Here is a 20,089-nt window from a genome sequence, read left to right on the forward strand (position 1 = left end):
GATGAATATTGGGCCATCAAAATTGTGTCATTAGCCCTGGGGTTGGGCATGTGACCTCAACTCTTCTGATGTCGTGAACTATAATCTTTTTGTGCACTCGTTATTAAAATAGTGAGATGAACAGCAGTGTCTGCAAGTGCTGCTTTCAATAGTTGTGTATCACGTCTTTGGTTACTGAGTAGAGGTAAATGTTTCAAAATATACCTGCATGTGAAATACATTTTGCCATTGTGTGAAAGTATGTAAAATACTTGATGGGAATAAATAGGGGCTTAGACTGTGCCACACCAGTGATTAATTGCCAATTTCTGCGAACGACACTGGCCTGTTATTAATATGCATCAGGACAAGTGCACAACTGTAATCCTCCCACCAATATGTATTTTTCTCAGTCACTCAATCTGACTTTTTATCCGCGGCCCCACTACCTTTTTCTGTAATGTGTTAACTTGCTGGCATGTCTGACATGTGGCACTTTATCAAATGTCCATTGGAAGTCCAGAGAAACCCAATTAATCCAATTACCCTCATTAATCCTTTTCTGCTGCCCCACCAGAAAACGCACTATCATGTTGGTTTGCTGTTGTTGGCTTTTCGAAAATCCATGGTGACTTTCCTTAATCTAATCCAAGGAAAATGTCAATTTTCTCCCAGATTTTAGTTTCTAAAAGTTTTCTCACTATTGAGGTTATGTTGACCAGTTTTTGGTAACCAGGTTTATCCCCAACACCTTTTATTTGAACCTCCCCTGGGTTGAGGCTGCGCTGTATTTCTGACTGTCAATGCTTTCAAACTACAGACCCCCCTCTCTCACACCCCACAATCCAGTCAGTTCAAGGGCAAGAAAGGATAGGCAACAAATGCTGGCTTTGCCTGTGATGCCCACACTTGTGACTGAATTTTTAAAACAGAAGTGTATTGCAGCATTGCAGGGTTCTTGCTATGACTCCACTTCTTATTCCAACCTCATTAAATCAGTTGGGTTATTGTATGTTTTCTGAACATGCTTCATTTGTTTCAGGAAAATCTGCACAAATTCTCATGACATCCTGTCTGCCCACAATGGTGCAATCTTGAGTCGGAATGGACTTCGCAATCTGGACATCAACGAATTGCGTCAGCTTCTGTTGCAGAACGATCCCACGCTGCTGCCCAAGGTAGGTGAGAGGGTTTACAGATTTGAACAATCGCCATAGAGCTGATAAATCTGGGACGGTTCTTCAAACTATATCAGCCGGTTAAAGATCGAATGAGAGACAAATTTCAGAATCCCGCCAGCAAATTTCTCTTCAAATGTAAAAGGGTTGGACAGTTGTAAATCACAAGTTAGACCTCAGCTTCGGTTTTGGATTCAGTTCTCAGCACAGCACTTTAAGCAGGAAGTTGCAGCTTTAGAGAGTGAGCAGAGAAGAACTAATAGAATGGAACCAAACCTGATAGACTTCAATTATGTAGTGATCACAGCAGAAGTTGAAGATTTTCTCCTTAGAGCAGAGTAGAGAAGGTTGATGAGGGTATTTGAAGGGTGTTTAAGTCATGAAGGAGTGCTTCCAGTGATAGCTGGGTCAGTAACCATTGAAGAAAGGTTCTTGTGGCACAGTGTCCATACTCCCTGGACTGAGAGACCCAGGTTCAAGTCCCACCTGCTGCAAGGTATGTGATAATATCTCTGAATATGTTGGTTTCTTAAAAAAAAGACACTGAGCTGCTGGTAGATTTGAGGACAGTTTGTAGAGGCCAGGTAGCTCAGTCATTCGGGCATCAGATTCCCATTCCGATGGTCCAAACTTCAGAACTGTCGGCTACTGTTTTGGCCTCAGTTTGTTCTTTTACAGAGAGGTGCGTACCACAGGGGATGGTCTGAATTGTCCATAACAGGCTTTGCACCTAAACTAATCAGTCAGAAAACACTGATGATTTACTGGTGGTGGTCAATATAGGAAAAAGACCATGGACGATTTGGTGATGGGGACAAAAAAATATTGAGTTGTGTGTTCGAGCACTTCGGTATATGAAAATAAAATCACCAGAAAAGGAGGGCTGTTGCGTGGTGGTAGTGCCCCCTGCCTCTGGACTAGAAGGCTTGGGTTCAAGTCCCATCTGCTTCAGAGGTATACCACTCAATTTTAAACAGGTTGATTGGAAATGATCTAACCAGAGGAGATAGTTTGGAGGTAGTTCAAGTTAATTTGTATTTGACAGAGCAAAGTTAAAAATCCAATGGAATAAAAGGCAGGTGAGTGTGACTATTTCCATCTGACACTGAGCTGAATGGCCTCCTTTTGTGCTTTTACCATTCTGTAATTCTATGGAAGATGGGAATTTTGCGCAGTTTTGCGCAGTCATGTTGTGGAATACATTTCCTGAAAGGCAATGGATGTGAATAGAACTGTGACGTTCTCGAAGGAATTGAATAAACTCTTGGACATGTGGACCAAGAGCACGAGGAGGGAGAATTTCAAAAATCTAGTAACAGTATGAGGTTCAAGTAACCTGGCTTTGTGCACTATAATTCCAGCCGTGGTGGTCTTGCATTTCATACCCTAAAACCTGTCAAACGATTTCTTTCTGCAGCTCCTTTCTATTACAGAGGGACTGGAGCCAATGTCTTCAGCAGTTGCCTGGGTGAGATTCAGCAGATGCAGCTTTACCTTTAAAGGAAAGCAAGATTTGAGAGGAGAAAGGTTTCTATTTGAGGTCCCATCATAAAGGGCATTGTGCAAACATTGTGCCAACTTGAGCTGTCCAGTGCATATTTATTTACACCACCCTCTCAGACTGGATCACATTGCTGGGAAAATGATCAGGACAGTCTGCTTGTGGATGGGATGCGGAATGTGGGATTCCATTGGGACACGATTGAGAATTGTGTGAGACAAGCCTGAAGATCTTTTCCATCCCTATTGGAATCGAGGAGGTTCTGAGTAGAAACTAAGTGCTTAACAACAGTGAAGGCAGAGCTAATAATTCATAATTATTCGTTTTTTTTAAAAATTATTCAAATAAAATAACCCTCTGAAACCTTTGTCACCTTTAGACTTGACCACCTTCTATGAATTGAACTTTCGCCCAAACCTCTGCGGCGGCTGTATCTTAACTCTCTCAAAATCCCACTCTCCACACCTCCCTGCCCCCGCACCACCCTTCCTCTCCTCCCCTCCACTTGCTGATCTACATTGTCAATCACTTCAGGGTGTCACTTCTCCCCGAAGCCTCCTCCGAGCCCTCAGCCCAACTGGTTCCCTGAGCAGCCCCAAATTTAACTCCTTCAGCCTTCCGATGCCTGGCTCCTGAGGTGAGGAATTCCCTCCCTGCTCCTCTCTGCCTCCTCCTTTTAAAGCACTCACTAAAACCTACCTCTTTGTGAGCTTTTCATCACCTGACCCAATGCCTCCTTATGGGGCTCAATGGCAGACATTGCTTTGTCATGCTTTTGTGAAGTACCTTGGGACGTTACATTGGGTGCCATGGAAATATAAGTTGTTGTTGTTTTCTTTCGACACTTTGCTTGCTTCCCTGTCAGAATCTCAAGAGCTGTCACCAGGAAGTGGACAAACAGGGTGTCCTGGACAGAGGAAGGCTGTGGATAAACAGGGGATGAAATTGCAAATCATCTTGTCTTTTCAGGTCTGTGCTTTTTACAACAAGAGGAATGGCCCCTTTGGCTCTTGTAGCTACAAACAATCTTGCAAGAAGCTTCACATCTGCCTTCAGTACATTCTGGGTGCCTGTCCACTGGGAAGCCAATGCTGGCGATCCCACAGCTTCCTGGAAAGCCGGAGTTTGCTGGAGAATTGCCGATTGAACATCGAACTGATCTGTGATCTGCCTTCCACTTATCGTAACATCTGTGAAATCCAGAAAAGGGAAGCTGCTGCTGACAAAGGTAAAGCACAGTTCTGTTTCGATATGAATTTTCACTGTTTAATTTTCTTCCCCTGCATCCCTGCTCTAAAAAGTATCTGTGGCTCACTATGGCATTGCAGGTTGGGAGGTTATGGGTCAGAGCCAAGAACCTGAGCCCTTAACGTACATTTGTTGCTTCAGTGCGTTAGTGAGAGAACGTAATGTGGCTGGAGGTAGCCTTGTTTAATTATGACATTAAACTGAGTCTCAGTTGGGCACTAAGTATATCCTATGGCACTTGTTACCCAATGCATATCAATTCATCAAAGCCATGGGTGGGTTTCTAGGTTTGTGGACTCTTGCTGTGCTCCATTTGACTGCTGCATTTCTTAGGTTACAACCGTGCCCCGCACTTCAAAAGTAATTCACTTGTTGCCGAATGCTCTAAGCAGGGATTGGACAGTCTCTAATTCATTACCTGGCATTTAATTGGGCCGTGTTGAAGGAACATGCTGTGTATTGGCTTTCTGTTCTTTCTTCCTTGCCCTGCTGAACACGCAGACCCCCACGTCTTTGCTTTGTGGTGAGATTTTACCTCGGAAACGCACAAGGGGCAAGGGGGTTCCATCCTTATTGGTTGATGGGTTTTGGGCATTCCTGGGAATTATTGCATGTCCCTAATTGTTATGGAGCCATAGAGCCATACAGCACAGAAACAGACCCTTCGGTCCAATCAGTCCATGACAACCATAATCCCAACTAAACTAGACCCCACCTGCCTGTGTTTGGCCCATATCCCTTCAAACATTTCTTATTCATGTATTTATTGAAGTGCCTTTGAAACATTGTAACTGCATCGTCCACTTCCTCTGGAAGTTCATTCCACGCACAAACCACTGTGTTAAAAATAATGCCCTTCACGTCTGTTTTAAATCTTTCACTCCTCACCTTTAAAAGTATGCACCCTAGTTTTGAACTCTCACTCCATGGAAGAGACCCTTGACATTCACCTTATCTACACCCCTCAAGATTTTATAAACCTCAATAAGGTCACCCCTCAACCTCCTACTCTTCAGTGAAAAAAGCCCAGCCTTTCCCTATAACTGAAACCCTTTCCCCCTGCAACATCTCCAGCTGAAGTCTTTGAGAAGGTGAAGATGAACTAAGGCCTTAAACCGCTGCAGTCTTTCAGGTGTAGACACACACACACACACACGCACGCACGTGCACGCACACACACACACACACACACACACACACACACACACACACACACACACACACACGCGCACACACAGGCACGCGTGTACACACACACACACACACACACACGCACACAGGCACGCATGTACACACAGACCTGTGCACAGAGATACACACACATGCACAGGCATGCACACAGGCACACAGACACACACACACACAGACACATCAACACAAGCATGCAGACACACACAAACACAGGCAGACACACGTGCACACAGACAGGCACACACATAGACCCATACAGACGTGCGCACACATGCACGCACACACACACCACTGTTAGGGAAGACTGTGGAGATTGTGGCAATGAAGGAATGGAGGGTGCGAGAGTCGGAGGGAAACATGCTGGTGATGGCATTTCCCTATATCTCTTGCCCGCATTGCTCTAGGTGGCAAATGTTGTGGGTTTGTCATTCTTCAGTTGAGTGGTGTGGCTGGAGAAGCTGAGGTTATTCCCCTCCAGCAGGAAAGGTTAAGGTTAACTTGAACAGAGGTCTGGCAAAATTGTGTAACAGGGTAAATAAGGGTAAAAGGCAGTGACCAGGTCGAAGAGAATTGGTAAGAGAACCAGAGAGATTACTGAGTTGTTACAGTGAATCCCACTGCCCAAAGTGGCTTTCATTGGCAGGGGAATTGAATTTAAGAGCCGCAAGGTTATGCTGCAGCTTTGTAAAACCCTGGTGAGACCATATTTGGAATAATATGTTCAGTTCTGGTCACCTCATCATAGGAAGGATGTGGAAGCTTTAGAGAGGTTGTAGAGGAGATTTAGCAGGTTGCTGCCTGGACTAGAGGGCACGTCTTATTAGGAAAGGTTGAGGGAGCTAGGACTTTTCTCATTGGAGCGAAGAAGGAGAGGTGACTTGGTAGAGGTGTACAAGATTATGAGAAGTGCAGAGAGAGTGGATAGCCAGAGACTTTTTCCCAGGGCAGAAATAGTACAAGGGAGATGTCAACGGTGGGTTCTTTACACAGAGAGTGGTGGGAGTGTGGACTGCGCTGCCAGCAGTGGTAGTAGAGTCAGATACATTAGGGACATTTAAGCGACTCTTGGATAGGCACATGGATGGTAGTATAATGTAGGAAATGCAGGGTAGTTTGAACTTAGAATAGGAAAATGGATTGGCACAACATCGTGGGCTAAAGAGCCTGTACTGTGCTGTACTGTTCTATGCTCTAAAGGGCTTGGGTTTTGAGGGGGAGGTTTGGTGTGTGAGCAGATTTAATGGCACCTTGCAAAACGGAATTGATAAATCATTAAAAAGGAATGATTTTGCTGCATGACAGGAGGAGATCAAAGGAGTCAGGCCGTTTCATTAACAATGATACAATGGACAAAGTGTTTTCTTTTCTTGATGAATGAGCGTTATGTGGTTACAGCTGTGTTCTGCATTCACCGATCATTTTCCAGAGATGTTGCCAATAAATGTAACTTATGATCCTTGTACTTCACTCCAGTTAAGGCAGCTTCGCTCAGCCGCTCCATCAGTGAGCCCAACACTAATGTGGACAGCGAAGAGATCTGCTTGTTCTTCCTAAGGAAGCACTGCTCCTTTAAAGGTACTGAAACATCAGCTGCATGATGGGATTGGGAAGGGGAATAGTTGCGGGTGCTAAAGGTGCTGTAAATCTCAAGGGCTCAACGTTGTGAGGAGAAGCCAGCAACTTAATGCCAGTGACAAAGTTCCTTTGGCATCAGTTCAGAGAAAAGCAGGAGAGTCTGTCCTATTGTCTCCCAGACAACTTCACTAAAAAGATGGTCTGGTCTTTACCTCAATGCTTTTTGTGAAATCTTGCCATAGCCAATTTGATTACACTTGCTGCACCTTTACAGTGACTACACTTCAAAAAGTACTTCTGTTGGTTGGAATACATGGAAAATGGGAGCAGGAGCAGGCCATTCGGCCCTTCAAATGTGCTTTGCTGTTTAATATGATCATGGCCGATTATCCAATCCAGTACCCTGTTCCCACTTTCTCTTGTATCAGAGATAATGGGAACTGCAGATGCTGGAGATTCCAAGATAATAAAATGTGAGGCTGGATGAACACAGCAGGCCAAGCAGCATCTCAGGAGCACAAAAGCTGACGTTTCGGGCCTAGACCCTTCATCAGAGAGGCTGATGAAGGGTCTAGGCCCGAAACGTCAGCTTTTGTGCTCCTGAGATGCTGCTTGGCCTGCTGTGTTCATCCAGCCTCACATTTTATTATCCCACTTTCTCTTTCCTGTTTTGGCCCTTTTTATTGCACCGTAATCAAACATTTCCTCAGCCTGCTCTATTCCAAAGGAAGCATCCCCAGTATATCCATCCAGTCTTTGCTCTAAAGCTAAAATTCTGCAGTCCTGTCAATCTCCTCTCCATCCTCTGTAATGGATTGACATCCTTGCAATGAAGTGATGACCAACACTATATACAGCACCCTAGCTGCGGTCTACTTAGTGTTTAGTTTTTGCACTCCCTCTGTGCTTTCATTTTCCAGGCTTTGGAAACTATTCCATTAGCTGCTTTGACCACCTGATCTACCTGTCCTGTTTTTCCAGAAATCTGCGGCCGTTCACCGCCCAAGGTCCTTCTGTCCTGCTGTGCTATTTGGAATGCTGCCATTTATTGTGTGACCTCTCACCTTGTTTGTCCTCCTTCAAGCTTGTCTGAATTGATTTCTGTTTGCTACCTTTCTGCCTGCCTGACCCGCCCATTGATATCTTTCTGCAACGTACAGGTTTCCTCCTTACCAACAACCATGTCATCAACATTTGTATTGCCTGCAAACCCTTTGAGCATGGCCGTTGTTTATAAGTCTAAATAACTGGCTCACAATGGACCCAGCCTGAGCCTTACGGAACCTCACCTTCCATTACCAAAAGTACGCAATGAGCATAAATCTTAACCATCTGTGACTCAGCTAATTTTACGTCCAATTTGCCATTCCCTGCGAATCCCATGACTTTTCTGACCTGTCTGTCATGCAGGACCTTGCCAAAGAAAATCTAATTGCATTAATTTCACGACCTTCGTAGATGCTCCCTGATACCTCTTCAGAGTAATTCACTCCAGCAAATCATGCAGGCCAAATCGTCAGTGATTAATTTACATTTTCCTGATGGTTGATTAATGCACTCTGTCAAAATTTCCAATAATTTGCCCATCTCCGAGGTTAGGCTGTTATGCCTGGTAGCTACTCTGTCTATACCCTCCTCCTTTCTAACCAACAGTTCAATTCTCCGTGTGTCTAGCACCAATGCTGCAGCCAGAGTCAGTGAGATTAGATAATTAGTCAACGCTTGTGCCGGTTCTCCTCTTGCTTCCTGGAGCAGTTTACAATACATTTCATTCAAGCTGCGTCCTTTGTGTACTTTCAAAGATGCTCAATGTTGAAAAATCTTGATGGTCCCCCACCGCCCCCCATCAAAACATCCAGTTGTTTTTCAAACCATTCCAAGAGTTTTGCAGGAAACCAATCCAGATGTTGGTCACACTTTGTGTGAAGAACTTTCTAATGTCAGTTCAAGTTTTGTTATTTTGACACCAGGCACCCTCATCGGAAGGCCGCAGCTTGGTCTGAGCTTGTATCCTGTACCTAGCTCTTCTGTGTCATCTCTGGTGCTTTCCGTTTATATAAAATGCTACAGCAATGTGACACACATTGATCCTTCTTTGTGCTATGGCTCAGCTTCCAAAGGCGTCTCCATATCTTCATGCAATCTCACAGAACAGAAGGAGACTTGTGTTCGCAATGGTAGTGTCCCTGCCTCTGGATCAGGAGGTCTGGGTTCAAGCCCCACTCACTCAACAACTCCAAACACGTTAATCAGAACATTTCAGAAGGGAGGCCATTTGACCTACCATTCCCCTTGAAAGAGTTCACTGAAGTCAGATTTTCTGACTAAGATTGCAAGCTCAGACCCAGGGATACAAAGAATGAATTTGGAGGGAAAACTGTCAAAGAACAAGCTGCACTCATCTGAAATGATCTCTTTATTTGTGATTGACACAGATCGATGTAAACTGGTGCACTTCAGTCTTCCTTATCGATGGCAAGTTTATGAGGCAGGGTGGAAAGATCTCCCAGACATGGAGCAGATTGAAAAGGATTACTGTAATCCCCAGTTCTCAGGCAGGTACGCTAGACACAGGGCTTAGACTTTACCTTCTCTGATCAAAGCTCCTGTTATCGGTTGTTATTTTAATCTTATTGGGTGTAAAAGTTTATTCATCTTACAAGTGATGTTATATGTCTTCATATTATAAAATGTTACACTATAGTTATGTACTGTTTTAATACAGCATTTACTATGTTATTACTGAAAAGGGAGGCATGTTTCTGAAGCTGTTTACCTTGCCCTTGTCAGGAGAAACATCAGAAGGGCAAATCTCAAATGATCACAGGAGCGAATACTACACGATGAAAGGGCTTGGGAAACCAATGGTGTTCGATTTCTTTGTCCACAGTGACACCTCAGCCAACCAGAGTAGACCTGCCAACAAATTAAGCCCCTTTTCTCCTGTAGTGTAAATTGTTGTGATTGTTTAAAATTTGGCATTCTTGCATTTGTCCTGATGAGCGCAAGAGGGACACGTCTCTCTTGCCAGCAAGGTTCTAGTCCTGTAAAGCTCACCTTGTCTTTGTACCAGAGGGCCGTAGGGCTACTGTCTCGTTAGAGAAAGTGAGAGATGACTGGTGGTGGTTTAACCTGAGAGTCACGTACCTTCGACAAGAGGAGAGGTTGCAAAGGTGGGACCCTGTAACTGCAAACATTATAAAATGCTATGTCGTGTGGGTCAGCCGGGTTTCTATGTTATCAATTTGTCACACAAAAGTCATTTTTCATGAGGTGTATGTGTCAAAGTTTTATCTAAAGCTTACATGACCTTCCCTTGCCTTTCAATGAAGACTCGTGATGTTTGGAGAGTAGCGAAGTCCCTCATAGCCATTGAGTGGGTATTTTGCATCAGTCTTTATACTAGAGGCTACAAGGAACATCCCAGAAGTAGCTGTTGGTCTGGACATGGAAGGGGAGCAGGGATTGAAGAAAATTACAATCACCAGGGAAAGCTCACCATGGATTGAAGATCGGCTAATTAACAGGAAAGGGAGGAGGCATATATGGGTCATTTTCTGGTTAGCAAGATGTAATGGATGGTGTGTCACAGGGATCAATGCTGGACCCTCATCATTTGTTCAATTTACACTAATGATTTGGATGCAAGCACTAGAAATGTAGTTGCTAAATTTGCTGATGACACAAAAATAGGTAATGCAGTAATTTGTCAAGAAGACAGAGACCTAACCCTAACCCTAACCCTAACCCTAACCCAAACAGATACAGACTGGAGAAATGAGTTGGCAAAGTTTTGAGAAATGGAGTAGATGTAGGAAAATGTGCCATTTTCCATTTTGACAGCAAGTATGAGAAAGAAGCATACTGCCCAAGTACTGAGATATTGCAGAACTTTGAGATGCAGCAGGATCTGTGTGTCCTTGTGCATGAATCTCAGAAGGTTAGTATACAGCAATGGCAAGTAATTAAGAAAGGAAATAATATGTCATCATTGTGAGGTTTCGGTTTTACAGGACACTGTGAGATCACATTCACAGCTCTGCTGGATTGTCATCTAAACTTGAAACATTAGCTTGCTGTCTCTCCACGGATGCTGCCTGACCTACTGTGATCTCCAGCATTGGTTGTTGTCAGCACGTTATAGACCAACTAGACTGACACTGATATTCAGGAACATGTTAGAGTCCATCTAAAAGGTTTCATAACAGAGCACTTAAAACAGTGACATGAATGGACAGAGTCAGCATGGACTTACAAAAGGAAAATCATGCTTGGCAAATCTATTGAAAGTTTACAGAGATGTAACTAGTAGAGTCGATAAGGGTGAGTCAGCGCATAAAGTTTACTTGGACTTTCAGAAGGTGTTTGGTGAGGTCCCACATAAGAGATTAGCGTTTAAAATGAAATTGCATGAGTTTGCAGGTGGTGTGCAGACATGGGTAGAGAACTAGCTGGCAGAGAGGAAACACCAAGTAGGAAAATGTCGGTCATTTTCTGAGTGTCATCCAGTGACTAGTTGAGTACTGTGGGGATTGGTGCTTGGACCCCAACCATTCACAACATAAATTGATGATTTAGATGAGGGAACTAAATGTAATATCTACACAAAGTTAGGTAGGAGAGTGTGCTGTGAGGAGGATGCAGAGAGACTTCAAGTTTGGACAAGTTGAGCGAGTGGGTAAATGCATGGCAGATACAGTGTAACATGGTTAAATGTCAGGTTATCCACTTTGATAGCGCAGACAGGAAAGAGGATTATTATCAGAATGGTGGTAGATTGGGAAAGGGGGATGTGCAACAAGATCTGGGTGTCCTTGGAAAGTAAATATGCAAGTGCATGAGGCAGTAAAGAAAGCAATAGTATATTAGCCCTCATAGCCAGAGGATTCAATACAGGAACAGCAATTGTGCAGGTCCTTGGTGAGACTGAACCTCATCTGAGGACATTTGTTCTGGCTATGGAGGGAGTGCAGTGAATGTTTGAGACTGACTGCACTTCATCTGAGGACATTTGTTCTGGCTATGGAGGGAGTGCAGTGAATGTTTGAGACTGACTGCACCTCATCTGAGGACAGTTGTTCTGGCTATGGAGAGAGTGCAGTGAATGTTTGAGACTGACTGCACTTCATCTGAGGACAGTTGTTCTGGCTATGGAGAGAGTGCAGTGAATGTTTGAGACTGACTGCACTTCATCTGAGGACAGTTGTTCTGGCTATGGAGGGAGTGCAGTGAATGTTTGAGACTGACTGCACTTCATCTGAGGACAGTTGTTCTGGCTATGGAGAGAGTGCAGTGAATGTTTGAGACTGACTGCACTTCATCTGAGGACAGTTGTTCTGGCTATGGAGGGAGTGCAGTGAATGTTTGAGACTGACTCCTGGGATGACTGGAATGATGTGTGTGGAGAGGCTGGAGCAGTTAGGACCGTGCTCACTGGAGTTTAGAAGAATGAGAATAAAATTTGAACAGGACTAGGCAGGGTAAATGCAGGATGATGTTCCCGATGACTAGAGAGTTCAGAATCAGGACTACTCAGTTTTAGGATAATAAAATGTGAGGCTGGATGAACACAGCAGGCCAAGCAGCATCTCAGGAGCACAAAAGCTGACGTTTTGGGCCTAGACCCTTCATCAGAGAGGGGGATGGGGAGAGGGAACTGGAATAAATAGGGAGAGAGGGGGAGGCGGACCGAAGATGGAGAGTAAAGAAGATAGGTGGAGAGAGTATAGGTGGGGAGGTAGGGAGGGGATAGGTCAGTCCAGGGAAGACGGACAGGTCAAGGAGGTGGGATGAGGTTAGTAGGTAGATGGGGGTGTGGCTTGGGGTGGGAGGAAGGGATGGGTGAGAGGAAGAACCGGTTAGGGAGGCAGAGACAGGTTGGACTGGTTTTGGGATGCAGTGGGTGGGGGGGGAAGAGCTGGGCTGGTTGTGTGGTGCAGTGGGGGGAGGGGACGAACTGGGCTGGTTTAGGGATGCAGTTGGGGAAGGGGAGATTTTGAAACTGGTGAAGTCCACATTGATACCATATGGCTGCAGGGTTCCCAGGCGGAATATGAGTTGCTGTTCCTGCAACCTTCAGGTGGCATCATTGTGGCAGTGCAGGAGGCCCATGATGGACATGTCGTCTAAAGAATGGGAGGGGGAGTGGAAATGTTTTGCGACTGGGAGGTGCAGTTGTTTGTTGCGAACTGAGCGGAGGTGTTCTGCAAAGCAGTCTCCAAGCCTCCGCTTGGTTTCCCCAATGTAGAGGAAGCCGCACCGGGTACAGTGGATGCAGTATACCACATTGGCAGATGTGCAAGTGAACCTCTACTTAATGTGGAATGTCATTTTGGGGCCTGGGATAGGGGTGAGGGAGGAGGTGTGGGGGCAAGTGTAGCATTTCCTGCGGTTGCAGGGGAAGGTGCCGGGTGTGGTGGGGTTGGAGGGCAGTGTGGAGCGAACAAGGGAGTCATGGAGAGAGTGGTCTCTCCGGAAAGCAGACAGGGGTGGGGATGGAAAAATGTCTTGGGTGGTGGGGTCGGATTGTAAATGGCAAAAGTGTCGGAGGATGATGCGTTGTATCTGGAGGTTGGTAGGGTGGTGTGTGAGAATGAGGGGATCCTCTTTGGGCGGTTGTGGTGGGGGCGGGGTGTGAGAGATGTGTTGCGGGAAATACGGGAGACGCGGTCAAGCGCGTTCTCGATCACTGTGGGGGGAAAATTGCGGTCCTTGAAAAACTTGGACATCTGGGATGTGCGGGAGTGGAATGTCTTATCGTGGGAGCAGATGCGGTGGAGGCGGAGGAATTGGGAATAGGGGATGGAATTTTTGCAGGAGGGTGGGTGGGAGGAGGTGTATTCTAGGTAGCTGTGCGAGTCCGTGGGCTTGAAATGGACATCAGTTACAAGCTGGTTGCCTGAGATGGAGACTGAGATGTCCAGGAAGGTGAGGGATGTGCTGGAGATGGCCCAGGTGAACTGAAGGTTGGGGTGGAAGGTGTTGCTGAAGTGGATGAACTGTTCGAGCTCCTCTGGGGAGCAAGAGGCGGCGCCGATACAGTCATACAACCGCAGGAAATGCTACGCTTGCCTCCACACCTCCTCCCTCACCCCTATCCCAGGCCCCAAGATGACATTCCACATTAAGCAGAGGTTCACCTGCATATCTGCCAATGTGGTATACTGCATCCACTGTACCCGGTGTGGCTTCCTCTACATTGGGGAAACCAAGCGAAGGCTTGGAGACCGATTTGCAGAACACCTCCGCTCAGTTCGCAACAAACAACTGCACCTCCAAGTCGCAAACCATTTCCACTCCCCCTCCCATTCTTTAGATGACATGTCCATCATGGGCCTCCTGCACTGCCACAATGATGCCACCCGAAGGTTGCAGGAACAGCAACTCATATTCCGCCTGGGAACCCTGCAGCCTAATGGTATCAATGTGGACTTCACCAGTTTCAAAATCTCCCCTTCCCCAACTGCATCCCTAAACCAGCCCAGTTCGTCCCCTCCCCCCACTGCACCACACAACCAGCCCAGCTCTTCCCCCCCCACCCACTGCATCCCAAAACCAGTCCAACCTGTCTCTGCCTCCCTAACCGGTTCTTCCTCTCACCCATCCCTTCCTCCCACCCCAAGCCGCACCCCCATCTACCTACTAACCTCATCCCACCTCCTTGACCTGTCCGTCTTCCCTGGACTGACCTATCCCCTCCCTACCTCCCCACCTATACTCTCTCCACCTATCTTCTTTACTCTCCATCTTCGGTCCGCCTCCCCCTCTCTCCCTGTTGATTCCAGTTCCCTCTCCCCATCCCCCTCTCTGATGAAGGGTCTAGGCCCGAAACGTCAGCTTTTGTGCTCCTGAGATGCTGCTTGGCCTGCTGTGTTCATCCAGCCTCACATTTTATTATCTTGGAATTCTCCAGCATCTGCAGTTCCCATTATCTCTGATACTACTCAGTTTTAGGATAGGAGGGAGGCCATTTAGGACTGAGATGAGGAAAGAATTCTTCACCCACAGGGTGGTGAGCTGATGGAATTCTCTGCCACAGAATCTGGTTGAGACTAAAGCATTGAATATTTTCGTAAAGGAGTTTGATATAATTCTTAGGGCTAAAAGGGTGAAAGTGTGTGGGAGAAAAATCAAGAACAAGGTATTGGGTTGGCTGATCAGCCATGATTGTGTCAACACGTAGGGCTGAATGACTTACTGCTGCTCATATCCTCTGTATTTTCTCAGTGTACTGCACCGAATATTGCCACCTTATTTAAGGAAGCGTGTTTCCTAATGGAAACAGCTCAAAGAAGATTGATTGGACTAATACCTGGAATGGGTGGGATTTGCCTTAAGTGGAAAGGTTAAACAGGCTGGCCTGTATCTCTGGAGTTTAGAAAAATAACAGACCCCTCAATTGAAGCGCTTCAGATTATGAGAGGTGTTAACATGGTGGAAGTTGAAAAGATGTTTCCTTTTGGGGGAGAATCTAGAGCGATGGGTCACTGTTTACAAATAAGGGCTCGCCCATTTGAGACAGTGATGGGGACAACTGTTTCACTCGGAGTGTTAACTATCTTTGGAACCCTCTTCCTGAAATTGCTTAGGAAGCAGTGTCCTTGAATATTTTTAAAGCAGGGTGGGTAAGACTTTTTATCCACAAGGACATGAAAGATTATCGGGGGTCAGCAGGAATGTGACATAATTAGATCACCCAGGATCTTATCGATCCGAAGGTGCTGCTTTCAGGCAAAGTTGGAAATCACATGACACCAGGGTATAGATTAGACTCCCTACAGTGTGGAAACAGGCCCTTCGGCCCAACAAGTCCACACCACCCCTTGATGCATCGCACCCAGACCCATCCCCCTATAATCCACACATCCCTGAACACTACGGGCAATTTAGCATGGCCAATCCACCTAACCTGCACATCTTCAGACTGTGGCAGGAAACCGGAGCACTCGGAGGAAACCCACGCAGACACACGGAGAATGTGCAAACTCCGCACAGACAGTCGCCTGAGGCTGGAATCGAACCCAGGTCCCGGTGCTGTGAGGCAGCAGTGCTAACCACTGAGCCACTATGCCACCCCAATAGTCCAAAAGGTTTATTTAAAACCACAAGCTTTCTGAGCTCAACCCCTTCGTTAGGTGAAGGATCTTACTGAATGGAGAAGTGCACTCAAGAGACTGGCTGCTGTTCCTAATTCATTCGTAAGAGCTGGTTTTGAGGCAAAAGTGTGCCCACAGAGCCATAGCTGACTAAAGGAGAGTGTTCTGAATAAATGGTTGCATCTAGAAAGATTCCCAACAGCCTGAGGCAATTGAAAAGGCAATGTGGAATGTTCAGAACTCAAGACAAGATGCCCAGCGTGTGGAATGGTTCCCAGTTGTCCTACAGGAGAGTCAGAGTTCCATCCAGCAAATCAGCAAAGTAAGAACTCAGCACTTCTGTGGTTTTCCCTGTTACGAAGTTCAAACACCAGATTATTGCTAAGTGGGAAGGTGCCTGTCTCTTGACACCGAAGCAACGAAAGGCTAACTTTACAGTTTGTTTACTTAAGGCACTATATGTTTGATATGCTATTGCTGTTTTGTGCGTTGTTGTTCCAAGTAGCCTAATCCTTCATTTGTCACAACGTCTGTTTATGTCAATCTTAGTGTTAACTCTTGTGATGCCAGCAGTCATACCAACATACACAAGAGGAGTCCATTCAGCCCCTCGAGCCCACTCCACTGTTCAATAACATGGTTGATCCTACCTGCCCCAGCGCTCTTTAAGTTCCTTGTTCATCAAAAATCTGTCTACTTTTGCCTTAAAACTATCCAATGCGTTTATCCTGAAGAAGGGTAATACCTGAAACGGTGACTGCTCCTTTCCTCCAGATGCTGCCAGGCCTGCTGTGTTCTTCCAGCCTCCTGTTTGTTTACCTCGGATTCCAACATCTGCAGTTTTTTTTGTCTCTCCCATCGTCTGGAGAAGACTCTCAATGCTTGAAGGGATAAAAATAACCTGTGAAACACCCATCATTTTTAAACTGTGTTCACTAGTTTTTGTATCTCCCACGAAGGCAAACACCCTTTCAACATCCACTCGGTCAAGTCTCCTCAGGATCTCCTCAGGATCTGCATCTCAGGAGCTGCTTGGCCTGCTGTGTTCATCCAGCTTCACATTTTATTATCTTGGAATTCTCCAGCATCTGCAGTTCCCATTATCTCCTCAGGATCTTGTATGTTTCAATAAAATCATCTCACATTTTTCTAAACTTCAGTGTCAGCCTTTCCTCCTAAGATAATCCCTTCATCCCAAGAATCAGTCAAGTTAACCTTCTCTGAACAGCTTCAAATATAATTAGGTCCTTTCTTAAATAAGGAAACTAATACTGAACACAGTACTCTAGATGTTAAAAAAAATGCTTTTAAGGAGTCTAATGGGCTACAGATTAAATGAATTGGCAAAACAATTGGGAGGTGGACTATAATGTGAGCAAGTGTGAACTTATCAGCAAGTGTGGAAAAGGGGCAAGTTATTCACGTGGATTCCCAATGCTCTTTACACCTGCAGCAAAACTTCCCAACTTTTACATTCCATTTTATTTGCAATAAGCAGCAATATTCAGTTAGTCTTTCCAATTATTCATTAAATTCGCTGTTAGCCAGGACAGTAGTTCCAAAAGGGTTAATGTTGGAGGCTGTATTCAGCTCCACCCGGATCCAATGATGATGTAAGTATTTGGATTGGGAAAAGGCAGAGCATCTTCAGATCTTGTCAGCTGAAGACCCATATCCACAAGTTTTCCAACTGTTTTAAAAGTAAAATGCATTGTAACTTGTACCTGATCACGATTGTGAAATCCTGTTTCATGCAAGATCCTCCCCTTGATCAGAACCATTAGTGGTTTTCTTTCACCACCTAAAACCAAGTAGGCCCTTAAACCTAGTCCAGCGAAGGGAGCGATAGCAGCAATTTATCCCAACTGCAAGTTGGGATCACCACCCATACAGTAGCTGCACGCTAACAGTTTTGTACCAGGATACACGGATCTGCCTGAACCTCTGAGTTGTGCAATTTCTGTCCACGTAAATAACTTGCCCCTTTTCCAGTCTTCCTGATAAGTTCACACTTGCTCACATTATAGCCCACCTCCCAATTGTTTTGCCAATTAATTTCATCTATAGCCCATTAGACTCCTTAAGCTTTTTTTTAAGAACTTACTCTCCTATCTTTCTGTCATCAGCAAATTTTGCAACATGTAGGTTATTGATATAAATTGTAAAAAGTTAGGCCTCAGCAGCTGATCCCTTCAGCACTTCAGTCGATATGTTTTGCCAACCTGAAAATGACCCATTAACACCTACTGTTTATTTCCTGTTAGCTAACCAATGCTCTATCCTTATATTGTTCCCTATATAATGAACTCTTACTTTGTGTAGTAACCTTTCTATGTGATGCTTGTTAAATGCATTCTGGAAATCTAAGTAGATCATGTTGAACGATTTCCCTTTATCCATGCTTTTTGCTAATTCCTCAAAGAACTTCAACATATTAGCCAAAAAGGGTTTCCCTTTCACAACACCATGCTGACTGCCTGACTGCATTGAGATTTTCTAAGTTCCCTCAATGACCTTTGTAATGATACATTCCAGTATTTCTCTGACAGATGTTAAGCTAACTAGCCTGCAATTTCCTGCTTGCTGCTGCCTCCTTTCTTCAAATACATTAACTGTTTATCAATCCAGTGGGAACTCTCTGTAATCTAGGGAATTTTAAAAAATGGATGTCCACGCCATCAGCTTCAATTTCTTTCCAATCCTTGGATAAAGTCCATCAGGACCTGTGAACTTGTCAGCTTTCAATTGGAATATTTTTTTCCCCATATCCTTTCCTTGGTGATTGTAATTGTTTTACGTTCTTCTCTTCCTTTCACTTCCTCACTTACAATTATTTCTGGGACATTATTTACAGTGAACATAGATGCAAAATAAATTAATTCATCTGCCATTTGCTTATTTCCCATTAATAATTCCCCAGATAAGCTCACTAAGTTTAAAGCTCAATTTACTTATTCTGCTTTTTAAATACGTGTGATAGAGTGTAGAAACTCTTCCCATCTGATTTTATATTGCTCACTGGCATTCTCTTAACTTCTCCCTCCTTGTCATTCTTCTAGTAATTCTTTGCTGTTCCTATAGTATTGTTTTTCCATTTCCTACTCACCCTTCTATCCTGTCACTAACCTTTGCTGAGTGACACACATTCTTTTCAAATTTCTTTCAATTTTTAACTTCCTTAATTAGCCACATCCTTTTTCTAGAACTCTTCCTTCTCGAATGAATGTATTTCTGCTGAATGTTGTGGAATGTGTCTTTAAGTCTGCAGCTGATACAAATGGCCATCTTTGTTGGCAATCCCTTGGTTTGAGGCCACATCTACTCAGCCTGAAATTCCAACTGAACAATTCAGTTCTCAACCTGGAAACCTTTGGAAACATTTTGAGCAGGATGTCCCACATGGTAGTGGGATACAGAGAGCAGCATTTGCTTCCTTTTGTTTCTTTCTCTTCCACGTCTCCACCTAATCACTAAAATGCTGAGACTCGATGTGTAGTACAGCTTGATGGGCAATATGTCCCATTCTGAATGTTTCCTCAAACTCTGTCCTGTCACTAAAGCCAGTGTTGCTTCACTTCAAAAATGTGACATCACTATCATTTAAATTGCCTTAATCACACACACGCTCACATTCTCACGCACTGTCACATACGCACTCTCTCATGCACTCACTGTTTCTTGTGCTTGCTGTCTCTTGCGCATGCGCTGTCTCATGTCCTCTCTCTCACTCAGTCTCTCTCACACTCTCTGTCTCGCATTCTCTGTCGCTTTCTGTCTCTCGCACACACTCATGTTTTCTCTCTCTCTCTGACACACACAGACAGAAACACACACCCTCACATTCCCACGTACATTCTCACATACATACAGAATACAGACACACATTGATACATTCTTACACATACAAGCATAGACACACATTCTCACAAAGGTACAAACAGTGACGTGCACACATGCACCTGCTGTCTCACGTGCACTCTCACATGTGTGCACGCTCTCAGCCACACGCACTCTTAGCCATGCACACACTCTCTCTCATATTCTCACATAAACACACACAAATAGAGACACACATTCTCACATACACAAATGCATTTTCAGACGCATAGAGACATACACTCACATACCTACATTCTTACATAAACACAGAGACAGACACACACATCCTCGCATGCACACAAAACAGAGACACACTTCCACATATACATAATCACACATTTCTCTCTGTCACACATAATCACACATTTCTCTATCTCACACACAATCACACATTTCTCTCTCACATGCACACATCACACATTTCTTGCTCTTGCACACACCAT

General features: G+C 44.8%; 1 protein-coding gene across 1 annotated transcript in view; it reads left to right on the forward strand.

Moving 5' to 3' along the window:
• The window catches only part of LOC125453955 (protein mono-ADP-ribosyltransferase PARP12-like), a 39,942-nt gene that overhangs the window by 1,884 nt on the left and 17,969 nt on the right, over positions 1-20,089 (forward strand). The window contains exons 2-5 of the mRNA XM_059647660.1: positions 1,022-1,157; positions 3,628-3,886; positions 6,571-6,672; positions 9,108-9,231. Of these exons, the coding sequence (XP_059503643.1) occupies positions 1,022-1,157; positions 3,628-3,886; positions 6,571-6,672; positions 9,108-9,231 (621 nt within the window). The remainder of the gene's footprint in view (positions 1-1,021; positions 1,158-3,627; positions 3,887-6,570; positions 6,673-9,107; positions 9,232-20,089) is intronic.

Source organism: Stegostoma tigrinum, chromosome 7 (assembly GCF_030684315.1).
Source record: "Stegostoma tigrinum isolate sSteTig4 chromosome 7, sSteTig4.hap1, whole genome shotgun sequence".
Classification (NCBI taxonomy): Eukaryota; Metazoa; Chordata; class Chondrichthyes; order Orectolobiformes; family Stegostomatidae; genus Stegostoma; species Stegostoma tigrinum.